At 67.5% G+C, this 19,595-nt stretch overlaps 2 protein-coding genes across 6 annotated transcripts; both read right to left on the reverse strand.

The window, feature by feature from the left end:
* Window positions 1-78: 78 nt before the first annotated feature.
* Window positions 79-7,608, reverse strand: POU5F1 (POU class 5 homeobox 1). Its single transcript, XM_030543579.1, has 5 exons — window positions 7,012-7,608; window positions 4,841-4,952; window positions 4,267-4,397; window positions 1,660-1,821; window positions 79-351 (listed from the first exon to the last, which is right to left on the reverse strand). Exons 1-5 carry the CDS (start codon window positions 7,606-7,608, stop codon window positions 79-81), a joined length of 1,275 nt encoding a protein of 424 aa, XP_030399439.1.
* Window positions 7,609-11,493: 3,885 nt separating this feature from the next.
* Window positions 11,494-19,129, reverse strand: LOC115640967 (neural proliferation differentiation and control protein 1-like). Of its 5 annotated transcripts, none has more exons than XM_030544026.1 (9): window positions 19,031-19,129; window positions 17,907-18,065; window positions 17,284-17,397; window positions 16,550-16,726; window positions 16,356-16,422; window positions 15,539-15,623; window positions 14,229-14,305; window positions 13,418-13,483; window positions 11,494-12,792 (listed from the first exon to the last, which is right to left on the reverse strand). In XM_030544026.1, exons 1-9 carry the CDS (start codon window positions 19,101-19,103, stop codon window positions 12,567-12,569), a joined length of 1,044 nt encoding a protein of 347 aa, XP_030399886.1. In that variant the 5' UTR covers window positions 19,104-19,129; the 3' UTR covers window positions 11,494-12,566. The 5 variants fall into 5 exon arrangements, with proteins under 5 accessions (XP_030399886.1, XP_030399885.1, XP_030399887.1 ...); XM_030544025.1 differs by lacking the exon at window positions 19,031-19,129 and adding an exon at window positions 18,612-18,693; XM_030544028.1 differs by lacking the exon at window positions 19,031-19,129 and adding an exon at window positions 18,612-18,693 and having other exon boundaries at window positions 12,658-12,792; window positions 13,393-13,483.
* Between the last annotated feature and the right edge of the window lie 466 nt (window positions 19,130-19,595).

The following is a 19,595-nucleotide window of genomic DNA, read 5'->3' on the forward strand; positions in this document are numbered from 1 at the left end:
AGTTAAAATTCCCCGCCCTTCCACAGGCCTGTCAGTGTCTGCCCCCCGCCAGGGCCACCTGCCCCACCCCCCAGTCATTCAGGTGGAGTGCATAGGGTGGCCCATGAGGGGGGGGCCTGGGGGAGTGGGGTCGAAGGGCTCCCCCCCGTGGTGGAACTGGGGCATGTAGAGGGTGGCGAAAGCAGCAGCGTTGTAGCCCTGGGGGGGCGGGGGGTGGTGCCCCATGGGGGGCCCTGGCAGCTGGGCGGGGGGAGCAAAGGGCAGGCCCCCCCCCTCACAGTCGTCACGGACAGAGCAGCCCCCGCTGCGTTTCCCCTTCTGCCGGCGGTTGCAGAACCAGACGCGGACCACCTGGGGGGCGGGGGAGACGGAGGGATGTCAGCCCCATGGGACGGCCTGCCCCCGTGACCTGCCCCCCAGCCCTCCTGTCCCCCCCCACAGCTCCCCCATGCGACGTACCCTCCCCAGCCCGTAACCCGCAGCCCTCCATGCACAGCCCCCGTGCCCCTGCCCCCCAGCCCTCCTGTGCCCCCGCCCCACACAGCTCCCCCATGTGACATACCATCCCCAGCCCCCTAATCCGCTGCCTTCCATGCACACAGCGCCCCACAGCTCCATGTGCCGCACCCTCCCCTCCCCAGCCCCCTAACCCACAGCCCTCCATGCACAGCCCCCCACACCCCTTCCCCACAGCTCCATGTGCCGCAACCTCCCCTCCCCAGCCCCCTAACCCGCAGCCCTCCATGCACACAGCCACCCATGTTCCTCCCCCCACAGCTCCCCCATGTGTCACACCCTCCCTGCCTCAGCCCCCTAACCCGCAGCCCTGCATGCACAGCCCCCGTGCCCTGCCCCCAGTCCTCCTGTGTCTACGCCCCACAGCTCCCCCATGCGACATACCCTCCCCAGCCCCTAACCCGCAGCCCTCCATGCACTGCCCCTGTGCCCTGCCCCCCAGCCCTCCTGTGCCCCTGCCCCACACCGCTCCCCCATGTGACGTACCCTCCCTAGCCCCTAACCCGCAGCCCTCCATGCACAGCCCCCCACACCCCTTCCCCACAGCTCCATGTGCCGCAACCTCCCCTCCCCAGCCCCCTAACCCGCAGCCCTCCATGCACACAGCCGCCCACGTCCCTCCCCACACAGCTCCCCCATGTGTCACACCCTCCCCACCTCAGCCCCCTAACCTGCAGCAGTCCATGCACACAGCCCCATATTTCCCTTCCCCCACAGCTTTCCCATGTGCCACACCCTCCCCTACCCAGCCCCCTAACCTGCAGGCCTCCATGCACACAGCCCCCCACAGCTCCATGTGCCACACCCTACCCTCCCCAGCCCCTAACCCGCAGCCCTCCATGCACACAGCCCCCCACAGCTCCATGGGCCGCACCCTCCCCACCCCAGCCCCCTAACCCACAGCCCTCCATGCACACAGCCCCCCACAGCTCCATGGGCCGCACCCTCCCCTCCCCAGCCCCCTAACCCACAGCCCTCCATGCACACAGCCCCCCACAGCTCCATGTGCCACACCCTACCCTCCCCAGCCCCTAACCCGCAGCCCTCCATGCACACAGCCCCCCATGCCCCTCCCCCACATAGCCCCCTCTCCACGCACACATGCCCCCTGCGCCCCTCCCCACCCACCGGGCCCGGACTCACGTCCTTGTCGAGGCGCAGGTCGTGGGCGATGTGGGCGATTTCCTGCAGGCTGGGCTTCGGGCAGCGCAGGAAGTAGCTCTCCAGGGAGCCCCGCGCCGCCGTCTCGATGCTGGTTCGCTTCCGTTTGCGGGCCTGGAGCAGGGCGCTCTCCATGCTGCACATCTGGGGGACAGGCGGGCCCCCCCCCCCCACAGAGTCACTGCAGTGCCCCGACTCACCCCGTCCCCCCGCAGAGTCACCGCAGCGCCCGGACTCACCCCATCCCTGCCAGTCACTGCACCGCCTCGACTCACCCCGTCCCCCTGCAGTGCCCCCAAATCCCCCTAGCCCTCCACACAGTCACTGCACTGCCCCGATTCACCCCGTCCCCCCGCAGTGCCAATTCCCCCATCCCTCCGCAGAGTCACTGCACCGCCCCGACTCACCCTGTCCCCCCGCAGTGCCCCCAATTCCCCCATCCCTCCGCAGAGTCACTGCACCGCCCTGACTCACCCCGTCCCCCCGCAGTGCCCCCAATCCCCCTATCCCTCCGCAGAGTCACTGCACCGCCCTGACTCACCCCGCCCCCCCCCCAGAGTCACTGCACACCCCCTACTCACCCCGTCCCCTGCAGAGTCACTGCACCGCCCGGACTCACCCCATCCCCCCAAGAGTCACTGCGCCGTCCCGACTCACCCCGTCCCCCGCAGAGTCACTGCACTGCCCGGACTCACCCCTTCCCCCCCAGAGTCACCGCAGCGCCCGGACTCACCCCATCCCCCCCAGTCACTGCACCGCCTCGATTCACCCCGTCCCCCCGCAGTGCCCCCAAATCCCCCCATCCCTCCGCAGAGTCACTGCACCGCCCCGACTCACCCCGTCCCCCCGCAGTGCCCCCAAATCCCCCATCCCTCCGCAGAGTCACTGCACCGCCCCGACTCACCCCGTCCCCCCGCAGTGCCCCCAATTCCCCCCAACCCTCCGCAGAGTCACTGCACCGCCCCGACTCACCATGTCCCCCGCAGAGTCACCGCAGCACCTTGACTCACCCCGTCCCCCCGCAGTGCCCCCAAATCCCCCCATCCCTCCACAGAGTCACTGCACCACCCCGACTCACCCCGTCCCCCTGCAGTCACCGCAGTGCCTCAACTCACCCTGTCCCCCTGCAGTGCCCCCAAATCCCCCTAGCCCTCCGCAGAGTCACTGCACCGCCCTGACTCACCCCGTCCCCCTGCAGTGCCCCCAAATCCCTCTAGCCCTCCGCAGAGTCACTGCACCGCCCCGACTCACCCCGTCCCCCTGCAGTCACCGCGGTGCCTCAACTCACCCTGTCCCCCTGCAGTGCCCCCAAATCCTCCTAGCCCTCCGCAGAGTCACTGCACCGCCCCGACTCACCCCGTCCCCCCGCAGTGCCCCCAAATCCTCCTAACCCTCCAGAGTCACTGCACCGCCCTGACTCACCCCGTCCCCCCAGAGTGCCCCCAAATCCCCCCATCCCTCCGCAGAGTCACTGCACCGCCCTGACTCACCCCGCCCCCCCCCCAGAGTCACCGCAGCACCTCGACTCACCCCATCCCCCCGCAGTGCCCCCAAATCCCCCTAGCCCTCCGCAGAGTCACTGCACCACCCCGACTCACCCCGTCCCCCCGCAGTGCCCCCAAATCCCCCATCCCTCCGCAGAGTCACTGCACCGCCCCGACTCACCCCGTCCCCCCGCAGTGGCCCCCAATCCCCCCAACCCTCCGCAGAGTCACTGCACCGCCCCGACTCACCATGTCCCCCGCAGAGTCACCGCAGCACCTTGACTCACCCCCGTCCCCCCGCAGTGCCCCCCAAATCCCCCCATCCCTCCACAGAGTCACTGCACCGCCCCGACTCACCCCGTCCCCCCGCAGTCACCGCGGTGCCTCGACTCACCCTGTCCCCGTGCAGTGCCCCCAAATCCCCCCATCCCTCTGCAGAGTCACTGCACCGCCCTGACTCACCCCATCCCCCCAAGAGTCACTGCGCCGTCCCGACTCACCCCGTCCCCCGCAGAGTCACTGCACTGCCCGGACTCACCCCTTCCCCCCCAGAGTCACCGCAGCGCCTCGACTCACCCTGTCCCCCTGCAGTGCCCCCAAATCCCATCTCTCCACAGAGTCACTGCACTGTCCCGACTCACCCCGTCCCCCTGCAGTCACTGCAGCGCCTCAACTCACCCCGTCCCCCGCAGTCACCTCAGCCTCCCGACTCACCCCATTCCCCCATCCCCCCCCCAGAGTCACCCCAGAAGGCCACTGCCCCCTTGACATGTCAACCCCCGCACTCACCCCAGCCCCCCGCCTGCCCCTGGCTCCCCCATTCCCTCCACAGTCCCCTCAGCATCCCACCCAGCCCTAGTCCCTCCCAGAGTCAACCCAGTGCCCCCCATTTCCCTCCCAAGTCACACCAGCAGCCCCCCAGCAGGCCGTTGCCCCCCTACACACACACCAACCCAGCCACTCACCCCAGCCACCCCAGAGCAGGCCATCACCACCCCCTAGTCACCCCAACCCCCCCCCCCAAATACCCAGCAGACTGTCCCCCGCCCCACTTCCCAACCACCCTTTGGGCCCAGCCCCCCTGATCTCACCCAACCCCACCCACCTGCTGCAGGTTGGCGTTGCCGTCGGCCTCGTCCAGCCAGCGCTGCAGCAGCGGTTTCAGTTTGCACATGTTCTTGAAGCTGAGCTGCAGGGCCTCGAAGCGGCAGATGGTCGTCTGGCTGAACATCTTCCCTGCAGGGCGTGAGGGGGGAGTCAGGGCCTAGGGCGGGGGGCAGCCCCCCCAGCCATCTCACTGTAGGGGGGAGCCCCTGCCCTAGAACGGACCCTGGCATCCGGGCCCCCTTTGAAAATGGGCCCAGGTGTCCAGGGACATTCCCCACCCTGTGAAGGGACCCCGGCGTCCGGGACCCTCCCCCTCCCCCTCCCCTTGGAAATGGGCCTAAGTGTCCAGGGACACGCCCCTGCCCTGTGAACAGAGCCTGGCCTATGGACCCCTCCCCCACGCCCCTTTGGAAATGAACCCAGGTGTCCTGGGACACCCTCCCCTCTCAGAAGGAACCCTGGAGTCCCGTGAGCCTCCCCACCCCCACCTGGGGAGAAACAGCCCCTTGGCATCCCCCCAGCCCGTCCAGGAAAGGACCCCGGCGTCCGGGTGCCCCCTCAGTGACACACACCGTACAGCACGCCCAGGGCCAGCCCCACGTCGGCCTGCGTGAACCCCAACGTGATCCGTTTGTGCTTCAGCTCCTTGGCAAACTGCTCCATCTGCTCCGTGCTCGGGGTCTCCTGGAGGAGGGGACAGGGCCTATCAGTGAGGAGGGGCAGGGAGAGAACCCAGGAGTCCTGGCTGCCAGCCCTGCCCCTGCTCTAACCACTAGACCCCACTCCCCTCCCAGAGCTGGAGGCAGACTGCAGGGCTGGGCTAGCAGGGGGCTGCAGGTCTGGAGTGAGGGGCACCAGCAGAGCTGGGGTGGGAGAGTTTCCAGCCTGCAGCCGGGCTCATCGTCTGGCAGGAATCTGGCCGCCCCAGTCCCGGGGCTGAGGACACAGATGGAGCCCAGGTAACAACTGCCCCGGCTGAGCGGATTGAATCTTTGTGAAGAGATTGTCCATTCCTGACACACCCAGAGCCCTCCCCACCTAGCCGGGGAGAGAACCCAGGCGTCCTGGCTCCCAGCCCCTCTGTCTAACCCACCAGCCCCCACTCCCCTCCCAGAGCCGGGGAGAGAACCCAGGTGTCCTGGCTCTCAGCCCCTCTGTCTAACCCACCAGCCCCCACTCCCCTCCCAGGGCCGGGGAGAGAACCCAGGCGTCCTGGCTCTCAGCCCCTCTGTCTAACCCACCAGCCCCCACTCCCCTCCCAGAGCCGGGGAGAGAACCCAGGAGTCCTGGCTCCCAGCCCCTCTGTCTAACCCACCAGCCCCCACTCCCCTCCCAGAGCCGGGGAGAGAACCCAGGTGTCCTGGCTCTCAGCCCCTCTGTCTAACCCACCAGCCCCCACTCCCCTCCCAGGGCCGGGGAGAGAACCCAGGCGTCCTGGCTCTCAGCCCCTCTGTCTAACCCACCAGCCCCCACTCCCCTCCCAGAGCCGGGGAGAGAACCCAGGAGTCCTGGCTCCCAGCCCCTCTGTCTAACCCACCAGCCCCCACTCCCCTCCCAGAGCCGGGGAGAGAACCCAGGCGTCCTGGCTCTCAGCCCCTCTGTCTAACCCACCAGCCCCCACTCCCCTCCCAGAGCCGAGGAGAGAACCCAGGAGTCCTGGCTCCCAGTCCCCCACAGCTCTAACCACTAGACCCCCACTCCCCTCCCAGAGCCGGGGAGAGAACCCAGGTGTCCTGGCTCCCAGTCCCCCACAGCTCTAACCACTAGACCCCCCACTCCCCTCCCAAAGCAGAGGAGAGAACCCAGGAGTCCTGGCTCCTGCCCCTGTGTTTGGAGACCTGGGGCGCTGCATGGAGGATCTGTTCCCATCACCCAGGCAATGGCCCCATCACTCAGGAATGAAAACAACCCCACACCTGTCTGACCAGCTCCTCCTGCACTGCAGCCACCTCTGGGGAACAGCGGCTGGGTGACACCCACCCGCTTTTGAGACAAGAAGGGAAGTTGTGTCCTGGCTCCCATCCAACCTGCTCTAACCACTAACCCCCACTCCCTTCCCAGAGCCAGGGAGGGAACCCAGGAGTCCTGGCTCCCAGCCCCCCTGCTCTAACCACCAGCCCCCACTACTCTCCCAGAGCCGGGGAGAGAACCCAGGAGTCCTGGCTCCCATCCCCCCTGCTCTAACCACTAACCCTCACTCCCCTCCCAGAGCCAGGGAGAGAACCCAGGAGTCCTGGCTCCCAGCCCCCCTGCTCTAACCACCAGCCCCCACTCCCCTCCCAGAGCCAAGAGAGAACCCAGGAGTCCTGGCTCCCAACCCCCTTGGGCTGGGGAGTGGGGCCAGGCCAGTGTGCTCAAGGGGGAATTCACAGCTGATTGTAAATCAGGGAGTAGTCCCAATTAGAGAGCAGGAACATATCTTCCTTTGGGGCAGCTGCACACAGGGCCCAGCCTGAAGCAGGGTGGGGCTGGGAGCCAGGACTCCTGGGTTCTCTTCCCAGCTCTGGAAGGGGAGTGGGGGCTAGTGGTTAGAGAAAGGGGGCCTGGGAGCCAGGACTTGACTTCACTTCCTGTCCCAAACTCTGCCCAGCTGAGATGTGGTGGGATCTGCTGGGATCTCTCTAGCACCACAGGTTGCATCCAGCAGAGATCCTGAGGGACCTGGTCCATAGCTTGGGGGATCTGCTGGGATCTCAGGAGATCCACCCCCAGGATCTCGCGCAGCCCCAGAGCCCGTCCATACCTCGTCCCCACTTTCAGCCTCCTCTGCCTTGACCTCGCCAGGGGCCGCCGGCGCTCCGGGGCTGCCCCCACTGCCATCACTCTGGGGGCTGCTGGCCCCGCTGCCCTCGCCCCCCTCGCCCGCGGGGCCGGGGGGTGGTGGGGGCAAGGCAGCCAGGGGGCGAGCAGCAGCCTGGGGCAGGAAGCAGCCCCCCCAGGCCTGGGCCGGGTGCCCATACATGGGGCCCTGTTGGCCGCACTCCCGCTCCGACTTGACATCAGGCTTCAGGCCTTCGTAGGCCGCAGCGGGCTGGGCAGGGCCGTAGGGGGGCGCCCAGCCCTCCCCGCCCATGGGGAAGGGGCACCAGGCACGGAGCAGGGCCTGGTGCCCGGCGGGGTCCCCCGGCTGCGTCTCCAGGAGCCCCCCCTGCGGCCCGTAGTCCAGCCGGTAGCCATAGCCCTGCCCGGGGGCCGCCCCATTGTAGGCCTCAGGCAGGAAGCTGCCGGGCCCCTCGTGGGGCGCCCCGTTGGCCGGGCCTGGCGGGACGGCATCCAGATGCAGGCCCTGCCCCGCCAAGGGGTACGGGCGCCCCAGTTCCTGCCCCACGTGGCCAGCCATGGCAACGGGCCAGGGGATGCCCGGAGACGGCCACCTCGAGAGCACGGCTCGGTCCACGGGCACCGGGCCAAGGGAGCAGCGGGACCTAGGTGTCTGGGGTGAAGCTCTGCCAGTGGTGGGACCCAGGCGTCCGGGATGAATCTCAGCCAGCAAGGGACCCAGGCTTCCGGGGGTGCAGCTAAGGTGGGGGGTGGCACCCAGGCGTCCGGTGGGTGCAGCTAAGCCAGCAGTGGGACCCAGGCGTCTGGGGATGCAGCTAAGCCAGTGGTGGGACCCAGGAGTCCGGTGGGTGCAGCTAAGCCAGCGGTGGGACCCAGGCGTCCGGGGGTGCAGCTAAGCCAGCAGTGGGACCCAGGAGTCCGGTGGGTGCAGCTAAGCCAGCAGTGGGACCCAGGCGTCCAGGGGGTGCAGCTAAGCCAGCGGTGGGACCCAGGAGTCCGGTGGGTGCAGCTAAGCCAGCGGTGGGACCCAGGCGTCCGGGGGTGCAGCTAAGCCAGCGGTGGGACCCAGGCGTCCGGGGGTGCAGCTAAGCCAGCAGTGGGACCCAGGCGTCCGGTGGGTGCAGCTAAGCCAGCGGTGGGACCCAGGCGTCCAGGGGGTGCAGCTAAGCCAGCGGTGGGACACAGGCGTCCGGGGGTGCAGCTAAGCCAGCGGTGGGACCCAGGTGTCCGGGGGTGCAGCTAAGCCAGCAGTGGGACCCAGGAGTCTGGTGGGTGCAGCTAAGCCAGCAGTGGGACCCAGGCGTCCGGGAGTGCAGCTAAGCCAGCAGTGGGACCCAGGCGTCTAGGGGATGCAGCTAAGCCGGCGGTGGGACCCAGGCGTCCGGAGGTGCAGCTAAACCGGCAGTGGGACCCAGGCGTCCGGGGGATGCAGCTAAACCGGCGGTGGGACCCAGGCGTCCGGGGGTGCAGCTAAGCCGGCGGTGGGACCCAGGCGTCCAGGGGTGAAGCTCAGCTGGTGAGGTACCCAGGCGTCCGAGGGTGCAGCTAAGCCAGTGAGGGACTCAGGCGTCCGGGGGTGCAGCTAAGCCGGCGGTGGGACCCAGGCGTCCAGAGGTGAAGCTCAGCTGGTGAGTACCCAGGCGTCCGGGGGTGCAGCTAAGCCAGCGAGGGACCCAGGCGTCCGGGGGTGAAGCTCAGCTAGTGAGGGACCCAGGTGTCCGGGAGAATTTGGCACCTACCTCCTGCGCTGTCCTGGCCAAGGTTAAGTCGGAGGAGCTGGTAAGAATCCAGGCGACCGGGAGCTTCTGGCCCCTAAATCTCTGCCAAGGCGAAGTCCAAGAGGAACCCAGGCGTCCGGGGAAAGTTCGGGGCTGGAAGCTCAGAGGACCCAGGCGTCCTGGACAACGGGGCTGCCACTCCTCGGACCTCTGGGCAAGCAGTGAAACCCAAGGGGGGTGGAGGGAACCCAGGCGTCCGGGAGAACGTGGCCCCCACTGCTCTGACCTCCTAGTTGTCCGATGGGCCCAAGGGGGGCTGAAGGGAACCCAGGCGTCCGGGAGAACGTGGCCCTCACTGCTCTGACCTCCTAGTTGTCCGGTGGGCCCAAGGGGGGCTGGAGGGAACCCAGGCGTCCAGGAGAAGCTGGACCCCAGCCAGCAGGAGCTCCTGCCTCTGCGCCAGTGCTGCCTGCCCCCCCCCCCCCCACTGCCCCGTTAACCCCTCCCTGGCCGGGCCACACCCCAGGCATTGGCTGCCCCCCTCCCTCCCCCGCTTCAGCTCCAAGGAGCCAGCCCCTCCCACCCGGATCAAAGCCAGGGGCTCCGCCAAGGCCGCCCCCCCGCCGCTAAGTGCCCCATCGCCGCTCAATGGGTCCCACTTAGGTCCAGACAATGGCCCCGGGGCCTGCCGGAGGGCGCTGAGAGTAGGGGGCAGGACTCCTGGGGTCTCCGGGAGGAGAGGGGGCTGGGAACCAGGACTCCTGGGTTCCCTCCCCAGCTCTGGGAGGGGTGCGGGGGCTAGTGGTTAGAGCAGGGGGGAAGCTGGGAGCCAGGACTCCTGGGTTCTCTCCCTAGCTCTGGGGCGGGGGAGTTGAGATTAGTGGTTAGAGCAGGGGAGCTGGGAGCCAGGACTCCTGGGTTCTCTCCCTGGCTCTGGGATGGGGGACTAGTGGTTGGAGCGGACGGGGGGAGGCTGGGAGCCAGGACTCCTGGGCTCTGGTTGAAGTCGGGGGGCGGGGGTTACAGGTAGGATAGTGAAGTGGGGCGCAAAAGGGTGAAATCACTGACGACCTGAATGGCAGAACCCAGGCGTCCTGGCTCCCAGCCCCCCTCAGCCAGGCCCATCGGCCCCACTCCCCGGCCCATCACTGGACTTTGGGGGCGGGCGGTTCACGGCCAAGGGCTGGGGGAGGAGGCCCGGGGGGTGGCCAGGCAGCGAAGGCAGCCAGGAAGCCAGCCCCCCGGGGGAGCCATCAAGGTCCGGCCTGCCCCATTGATGTGAGAGCCGGACGCTTAGCAAGAGAATGGCTTTGATACATTGTGTGGGGCGGGGGGGGGGGGGCACCAGGAGGGCGGGGGAGGGGCTGGGTTTATCTCCCCTTGGTTTCGGTCGGGTTTTGATCACTCTGCAGCCTGTGATGGGCGTGAGGCAGGGCGGGGGAGCTAGGAGCCAAGACTCCTGGGTTCTCTCCCCGGCTCTGGGAGGGGAGTGGTGCCTAGTGGTTAGAGCGGGGGGGGGGGCTGGGAGCCAGGATTCCTGAGTTCTCTCCCCAGCTCTGAGAGGGGAGTAGGGGCTGGTAGATTAGAGCAGAGGGGGCTGAGAGCTAGGACTCCTGGGTTTTCTCCCCGGCTCCGGGCGGGGAGTGGGAGCTGGGGGTGCTGGGAGCCAGGACTCCTGGGTTCTCCCTGGCTCTGGGAGGACAGTGGGGGCTGGTGGGTTACGGCTGGGAGCCAGGACTCCTAGGTTCTCTGCCAGGCTCTGGGAGGGCTGTGGGGTCTAGTGGTTACAGCAGAGGGGGTTGGGAGGCAGGACTCCTAGGCTCTCCCGACTGGGTGGGGCAGGGTTTGGCCCCCCAGCACTTAGCAGGCCGTTGGGGGGTGAATGCCCGGCCAGGGTGCTATTGTGGCCGGGATGGCCAGTGACACACTCAGCTATTCAGGTATCAATGGCCCAGCTGACCTGGGAGCGGCTCATTGTGTATCGGTGGATGGGCTGTTAAACCTGGGGGCTGCGGGTCGGGAGTGAGGGGCACTGGCAGGGGCTGTGGGGGGCAGAGCTGGGCTGGCAGGGGCTGCGGTTCGGGAGTGAGGGGCACTGCAAAGTTAGTGGGATCTGGTAGAGACTTGAGGGTGAAAACTCAGGGAGAATTTGGGGTCCCATGTCTGGGGGGCAGGTCCAGCTGGGGTGTATTTACAGCATTCAAAGATAATTTGGGGAGCAAATGCCCAATATTTGGGAGTGATTCCTTGGGGGCACTGGGTGGGGGCAGGGTTCACTGAAGCGTCCTGGGGTCCAGTTGGATTGAGGGGGGCTGCTGAGTCTGGGGGTCCTGTCTAGCAGGGGCGCCCTGGCTGAGATTCAGGGTGGCAGATATTTCGGGGGGACGGTGATAGATGAGCTGCCAAAGAGACTTTGGTGTTTGCGGGGGCCCTGGTGAAGGACACGGGGGTTCCCCAAATCTCAGGGTCACATGACCAGCCAAGGGGGGGGTGGGAATGGAGGGTTATGGGGTGTAGGTTCCGTGTCTTCCATCCTGCCCCAGTCAACTGCCCCATGGCCCAGCCCTTTGTCCTGCAGCCCTGGAGATGGGACCACAGCCCCACGGCTGCATCACCCCAAGCAGGGACAGCACCCCTCCCCCGACACATTTCCCCCTGCCCCCCGATCAGAGCCAGCACCTCCTGGAGGGGCCAGGCCCCCTGTCCCAGACTCGCAGATGCCTTCGTCTCTTTTGCTTTTCGCTTTTATTCCAAGTTGGAGGGGTGAATAAATAGGACTTAGGGTGGGAAACTGGAGGGGGAGCAGTATGGGGGGGCAGCTGGGCAGGCGCAGGATAGGGGGCATCTCTCTCTGAACTCCCAGAAGCCTGGTAAAACCAGTGTATGGACCAGACTGGGTTTCTGTCAGTGCCCCTTGCTGGGGAGCTCAGACCTGCCCCGTGTCCGGACGAGCCGGCAGCCACGTGACTGACACGGCTGTGACACACATGTAAGCCCGACGCCCAGGGGCATCACAGATGAGGGAACCTGGCTGCCAGCACACGTATGACACGGCACACGGCCAGGATCTTCCAAATCTCTCTTGCTTGGCCTTAGGGGGAAGGAGAGTGTATGGGGGAGGGGCGGTTCCTGGTCCGTATCCCCCTATATTGGCCTCCTCGTCAAACTCCTGTGGGGTGGGTAGGGGAGCTTGGTGTCACCTCAAAATGGGTCCCCCTAAGTCCCCCTCCCCTCTTAGTCTATGACTGGGTATCGTCCTGGGGTGTCACATCAATACATGTCCCCCTCCTCCCAGCAGGACACCACCACTGGTTTCTTCCCTGTTTAGGTTCCCCCGGTCAATATACCCCTTATAGAGGCCGTCTTGGCTGTCTCCTGGTGTCACCTTAATACAGCCCTGATCTCAGGGTACCCTCCAGCCCCCTCCTTGGCCTGCTGGGAGTAGGCTGTTTCAGGTGGGAGGGGCCCACGGTGTCTGACCCAAAGAGCTCCCCCTCACACACACTGTTTAGTTTCAGTCAGTATCCTTCTATATGGGCCCCCTGGTCAATTTTCTCTTGGTGTCACCCCAAATCCAATCCCCCCAACTCCTGAACCCACTGAGACCCTCCTATGGTTCCTACCTTGTGTAGTTCTCCCCAGTCAATACCCGCCCCCATGGACCAGCCCCATAGCACAGCCCCTGCCCCCTGAAAGGAACCATGCTCTGGACTGATGGGTCTACAGGGAAGGTAGAGAGCAGGGGAGCAAGGGAGAGTCCTGAGGGAGGTCCCCAAATCAGAGTGATGACCTTTCACCTTTAACCTCCCCCCACCCCCAGTCGTTCTGGGGAGGGGGGGGCAAGTTCTTGGGGAAGATGCTGCCAAAATCTGAGTAGATCCACCTGCCCCCCCGTGTCTCCACCTGGGGAGGCCATGCTTCTCCGGGGAGGGGGGCTGAATGGCGGGGGGGCAGGGTTAGGGGGGGCAGCGCTGCCGGGCGGACGCCGTGTTGAAGAGCGGGTTGTGGATTTCCATCTCCCCACTCTGGGAACAGGGAACGCGGGGGAAGAAAGAGAGAAAGGGAGACGTTAGTGAGGGCACCGTGCAAGGGGAAGAGCGCAGCGAACCAGACACATCCCCACAGCCCAGCGCCCCCTGCTGCCCCCACCCTGTTCCCCGCAGCCCAGCACCCCCCGCTGTCCCCCACCCCACTCCCCACAGCCCAGCGCCCCCTGCTGCCCCTCACCCCGCTCCCCACAGCCCAGCGCCCCCTGCTGCCCCTCACCCCGCTCCCCACAGCCCAGCGCCCCCTGCTGCCCCTCACCCCGCTCCCCGCAGCCCAGCGCCCCCTGCTGCCCCTCACCCCACTCCCCACAGCCCAGCACCCCCCGCTGCCCCCCACCCTGCTCCCCACAGCCCAGCACCCCCGCTGCCCCCCACCCTGCTCCCCGCAGCCCAGCACCCCCTGCTGCCCCCCCCGCTCCCACCAGCCCGGCGCCCCCTGCTCCCCGCTGCTCCCCACAGCCCAGCACCACCTGCTGCCCCCCTGCTCCCGCCAGCACAGTGCCCCCTTCTGCCCCCCTGCTCCCCACAGCCCAGCACCCCCTTCTGCCCCCCTGCTCCTGCCAGCCCAGCGCCCCCTACCGGTGCCAGTCCGGGACATTCGTACACAGTAAAATCCCTGTTCTCAGTCTCTGACTCCGTCGACAGCTGCTGGATGGGCTTTGGGGGGCTCCTGGGGGGACAGACCCAGACTCGGGGTGAGGAACCTCACGAGCCAGAACCGGGGCTGTGGTCGGGGTCTAACCTGGGGGATCAGGGGGGGGATCTGGGGGCTGAGGCAGCTCCTCAGATAGAGGAGGAGATCCAAGGGACCCAGGTATCCGGGGGTTGGGGGGGCACCTAGACCCGAGCACCAACGTCCCATGGGCCTGGCTAGATGATGGGTGATCTCCAGTCCTCCAGGGAGGTGTGGAAAACCGGGGGTAGAGGGAAGGGAGTAACTGTCCCTGAGACACCCCCAAAGTGGGGGGAAGGTAGAGGGGGCAGCTCACGATGCAGGGGGCTGAAGGACTGGGGTGTGTGTGAGATTTTAGGGTGCAAAGTTTCTGGGTTGGATTGTGGGGGGAAGGTTGGAGGGGACAGAATGGGGTGGAGGGGCAGAGGTCAGGGGTGACTTGGATGGGTTTGGGTTTTGGGGCAGGGGCGGATTGGGGGGACGTGGGGGATGGGAAGGGGAAGATTCAAGGGTGAGTCTGGAGTTGGGGAGGTGGTTTGAGGTCATGATTTGGGGGGTGCATTCAGGGTGGCGGCAGATTTTGGGGGATAGGAGGCTTGGAGGCGGGGTGAGCAGCCATGGGGTGGGGAAGGGAAGGAGTTGATTCTGGGGGGCAGATTCAGGGGGGCCCTCCCTAAGCCCCTCCCCCTCCCCACCCATAGCCAATGGAGTGAACGGGGGTGGGGAATGGAGGGGAACTCACTCCTCATTGGTCAGGATCTTTTTCTGGCGCTGGTACTGGTGCACCTGGCAGGACTGGGCCAGCCGGGCGTCCATGTACTGGGGGGACAGACAGACAGATGGGGGGAGATGGTCACTGGTCAGGTGAAACTGCCATCCCGGACACCTGGGTCCCATTCCCTGTCCTGATCTCCGACCCCCTGGGGTGAGCACCCTGCAGTGCCGTCCCGTCCGCCTGGGTCCCATTCCCTGTCCTGATCTCCGACCCCCTGGGGTGAGCACCCTGCAGTGCCGTCCCGGACACCTGGGTCCCATTCCCTGTCCTGATCTCCGACCCCCTGGGGTGAGCATCCTGCAGTGCCGTCCCGGACACCTGGGTCCCATTCCCTGTCCTGATCTCCGACCCCCTGGGGTGAGCACCCTGCAGTGCCGTCCCGGACACCTGGGTCCCATTCCCTGTCCTGGTCTCCGACCCCCTGGGGTGAGCACCCTGCAGTGCCGTCCCGTCCGCCTGGGTCCCATTCCCTGTCCTGATCTCCGACCCCCTGGGGTGAGCACCCTGCAGTGCCGTCCCGGACACCTGGGTCCCATTCCCTGTCCTGATCTCCGACCTCCTGGGGTGAGCACCCTGCAGTGCCGTCCCGGACACCTGGGTCCCATTCCCTGTCCTGATCTCCGACCCCCTGGGGTGAGCACCCTGCAGTGCCGTCCCGTCCGCCTGGGTCCCATTCCCTGTCCTGATCTCCGACCCCCTGGGGTGAGCACCCTGCAGTGCCGTCCCGTCCGCCTGGGTCCCATTCCCTGTCCTGTTCTCCGACCCCCTGGGGTGAGCACCCTGCAGTGCCGTCCCGGACACCTGGGTCCCATTCCCTGTCCTGATTTCCGACCCCCTGGGGTGAGCACCCTGCAGTGCCGTCCCGGACACCTGGGTCCCATTCCCTGTCCTGATCTCCGACCCCCTGGGGTGAGCACCCTGCAGTGCCGTCCCGTCCGCCTGGGTCCCATTCCCTGTCCTGATCTCCGACCTCCTGGGGTGAGCACCCTGCAGTGCCGTCCCGGACACCTGGGTCCCATTCCCTGTCCTGTTCTCCGACCCCCTGGGGTGAGCACCCTGCAGTGCCGTCCCGTCCGCCTGGGTCCCATTCCCTGTCCTGGTCTCCGACCCCCTGGGGTGAGCACCCTGAAGTGCCGTCCCGTCCGCCTGGGTCCCATTCCCTGTCCTGATCTCCGACCCCCTGGGGTGAGCACCCTGCAGTGCCGTCCCGGACACCTGGGTCCAATTCCCCATCCTGATCCCTGACCCACTGGGGTGAGCGTGGGGGGGGGTCTCACCATTCTGGGCTGGTGGTATCGATAATGATTCCCCCGATACGCCGTATATGCCAACTTCTGGGCCAGACGCACCTCCCGCTGCAACCTGGGGGCACGGAGTGGGGGGGATCAAAGCGGTGGGTGGGGCAGTCCAGGGCTGGGCTGGCAGGGGCTGCAAGTTGGGAGTGAGGGGCACCGGCAGAGCTGAGGGGCTGGGCTGGGCTACCAGGGGCTGCAGGTCAGGAGTGAGAGGCACCAGCAGGGCTGGAGGGGGCAGAGCTGGGGGGCAGGGGCTGCCAGTCGGGAGTGAGGGGCACCAGCAGGACTGGGCTGGCAGGGGCTGCGGGTCGGGAATGAGGGGCACCAGCAGGGCGGGGGGGCAGAGCTGGGGGGCAGGGGCTGCAGGTCAGGAATGAGGGGCACCGGCAGGGCAGGGGGGCAGAGCTGGGGGGCAGGGGCGGCGGGTCGGGAATGAGGGGCACCGGCAGGGCAGGGGGGCAGAGCTTGGGAGCAGGGACTGTGGGTTGGGAATGAGGGGCACCGGCAGGGCAGGGGGGCAGAGCTGGGGGGCAGAGGCTGCGGGTCGGGAATGAGGGGCACCGGCAGGGCGGGGGGGCAGAGCTGGGGGGCAGGGGCTGCGGGTCGGGAATGAGGGGCACCGGCAGGGCGGGGGGGCAGAGCTGGGGGGCAAGGGGTGCGGGTTGGGAATGAGGGGCACCGGCAGGGCGGGGGGGCAGAGCTGGGGGGCAGGGGCTGCGGGTCGGGAATGAGGGGCACCGGCAGGGTGGGGGGGGCAGAGCTGGGGGGCCGGGGGCTGCAGTGGGGGGGCAGTTCCTACCTGTACCAGCAGAGGGCAGCCACGAGCAGCCCTGAGACCCCGGTCACGGAGCACATCAGCACCAACACTGGGGGGGGGAGAAACATTAACCCCATGAGCACTGGGCCCCCCCAGCCCCCTCAACACCTCCCTGCCTCCCAGGTGCTCTGTTCCTACCCCATTCCCAAACTCCCCCCCCCCCCCCCGTTACTTACACACAGACACGGCCTCATTGAGCCGGGAAGTCGGGGGACCCGAGTTCAGATCTTCCTCCAGCCAGGGGGCACTGGAGCCTGGCGTCAGGGGGGAGGGGCGAGCAGTGGGGGGAGGGGGAGATGTAGGGGGGGTCTCGGTGACCGAAGGAACCTGGGGGTCAATCCTCATGGAGCCAGCTGCAAAGATAGAGTTGTTAGAGCTCCCCCCTGCTGACCCGCTCCTGCCCCCCATAGCCCAGCGCCCCCTGCTGCCCCCTGCCCTGCCCCCCACAGCCCAGCACCCCCTGCTGACCCCTGCCCTGCCTTGCCCCCCACAGCCCAGCGCCCCCTGCTGCCCCCTGCCCTGCCCCCCATAGCCCAGCGCCCCCTGCTGCCCCCTGCCCTGCCACCCACAGCCCAGCACCCCCTGCTGACCCCCTGCCCTGCCCCCCACAGCCCAGCACCCCCTGCTGCCCCCATAGCCCAGCACCCCCTGCCCTGCCCCCCATAGCCCAGCGCCCCCTGCTGCCCCCTGCCCTGCCCCCCATAGCCCAGCGCCCCCTGCTGCCCCCTGCCCTGCCACCCACAGCCCAGCACCCCCTGCTGACCCCCTGTCCTGCTCCCCAGTGTCCCCTGCTGCCCTGCTCCCAGCAGCACAGTGCCCCCTGCTGACCCCATCCTGCCCCCCAGCACTCCCTGCCGACCCCCACCCAGCGCCCCACAGCCTAGAGCCCCCTGTTCCCTTCAGTCTCTACCATGCTCAGGGGTCTTGGTCCCAGGGGTCCTGGATCCCTTCTGTTTGTTGGCCACCAGGGAGCGGATGAGGGTGGCCAGGTCGCTGGGTCCAGCGTCCGAATTGGCTCCGTCGCCTGAGGCAGAAACGCAGGGAGATGGGCCGGTGCCCCTCACTCCCGACCTGCAGCCCCTACTAGCCCAGCCCTGCCCCCCTCCAGTTCTGCCAGTGCCCCTCACTCCCGACCTGCAGCCCCTACTAGCCCAGCCCTGCTGGTGCCCCTTACTCCCGACCTGCAGCCCCTGCCAGCCCAGCCCTGCCCCCCCAGCCCTGCCGGTGCCCCTCACTCCCGACCTGCAGCCCCTACTAGCCCAGCCCTGCTGGTGCCCCTCACTCCCGACCTGCAGCCCCTGCCAGCTCAGCCCTGCCCCCCTCTAGTTCTGCCGGTGCCCCTCACTCCCGACCTGCAGCCCCTACTAGCCCAGCCCTGCTGGTGCCCCTCACTCCCGACCCGCAGCCCCTGCCAGCCCAGCCCTGCTGGTGCCCCTCACTCCCGACCCGCAGCCCCTGCTAGCCCAGCCCTGCTGGTGCCCCTCACTCCCGACCCGCAGCCCCTGCCCCCCCAGCCCTGCCGGTGCCCCTCACCATTCTTGTGCGGTGTCTCGAGGACACAGTCCCCACCGGGGTCCTCATGGTAGGGGCGGATGCAGGGGCCACAGGTCCGGATCCCTCCGGGGCCGCAGCCCTTACGCCGCTGTAGGAGACAGTTCAGCCGGATCCGCGGTGGGCAAACCGCAGTCGGGCCTGCGGGGAGAGAACCGGAACGACCCCCACTGTAATCACGGGTCCCCTCTCCCCTCCCAGAGCGGGGAGAGAACCCAGGAGTCCTGCCTCCCAGCGCCCTGCTCTAACCACTAGACCCCCCTCCCCGATGTTTCAACATCTGTCCCTGCTTCTTAAAATCATAATCCCCTGACAGCCGGAGCACAAAAGATCAGAGGAGAAAATCTTTGATTAAATAGGAAGAGAGATGGACATTTGCTCCTGTTCTCCCGATCTGCAGCCCCCTCCAGCCCTGCCCCCCCAGCTCTGCCAGTGCCCCTCACTCCCAACCCGCAGCCCCTGCCAGCCCAGCCCTGCCCCCTCCCCAGCTCTGCCCGTGCCCCTCACTCCTGACCCGCAGCCCCTGCTAGCCCGGCCCTGCCCCCTCCCCAGCTCTGCCAGTGCCCCTCACTCCTGACCCGCAGCCTTGTGAACCAGGGAATAGAACCCAGGTGTCCTGGCTCCCAGCCCCTCCTACTCTGCTCCACACACCCCCGATGCCCCTCCGCCTCCCTGTCCCCCTCTCACCTGCCGCCCCCCTGGCCCTCGGGGCCAGCCCCAGCCCCAGCAGAGCTGCCAGGGCCGCCAGCCAGCGCAGGGTCCGCATCGCTCCGAGCTGGGGGGGGATCCCCGCCTCTGGATCCGCCCTCCCGGCTGGGGGGGGCGGAGCGTGTGGGTGGGGGGGGGGGCTGAATTTGTGAATGAACCGGGGATGGAGACAGACGCTGGAGGGAGGGGAGAGACCGACCCACAAGTCGCCTTCACTTCCTGTCCCATTCCCGGTCCCCCCCCCCGGCGGGGTGTTCTGTGCGGCTGGTACCCGCTTGTCCCGCCCCAGAGGCGACTGCATCTCAATGCGAGGTGAAGGCTCCTAGTCTCTGCCCCGGTCCGGCTCTGGGACCCCCTGGGACTCCCAGCGGGGAGATCAGTGACACCCCAGCTCCCACCTGGTATCCATGGTGCTTGTCTCCAAGGAGACGCACCTGCCTGCTGTGGTATATGCAGCAAACAGCTTCCCATACACCCCCCCAGATGAACCCAGGAGTCCTGGCTCCCACCCCCCCTGCTCTAACCACTAGACTCCCCTCCCCTTCCAGCCCCCCTCACACCCACCAGCTGTCACCATGGCAACCAGCTCCCTGCACTGATGGACCTGGGATGAGGTAGATGCCGCAGTGGGTTGTCATGGTGACAGGATGGAGCTGTGGGGGGGGATCCCTGGCTCCCCCCCCTTAGTTATGGGAGGAGGGGAAAAGGCTTCATTATCTCCCCCCCAGAAGCTGAGAACCCCCCCCAAGCTCCCCACACAGGATGGGGGAACCCCAGCCCTGGTGACTGGCCAGACCCCAGGTGTGTGAGGGAGCCCCCCCGCCACCCCTAGCCCCTCTCTGCCCCATGGGCAGCCCAGGGGAGGGACACAGGGGGCCTGGACAGCCCTCCATGGGGCACCCTTTGCAACATGAGCCGGCTGGGGGTGATAGCAGGGGGCTGGAGCGAGGGGTGCCCCTCTGC

This window comes from Gopherus evgoodei, unplaced genomic scaffold, assembly GCF_007399415.2.
Source record: "Gopherus evgoodei ecotype Sinaloan lineage unplaced genomic scaffold, rGopEvg1_v1.p scaffold_32_arrow_ctg1, whole genome shotgun sequence".
Classification (NCBI taxonomy): Eukaryota; Metazoa; Chordata; order Testudines; family Testudinidae; genus Gopherus; species Gopherus evgoodei.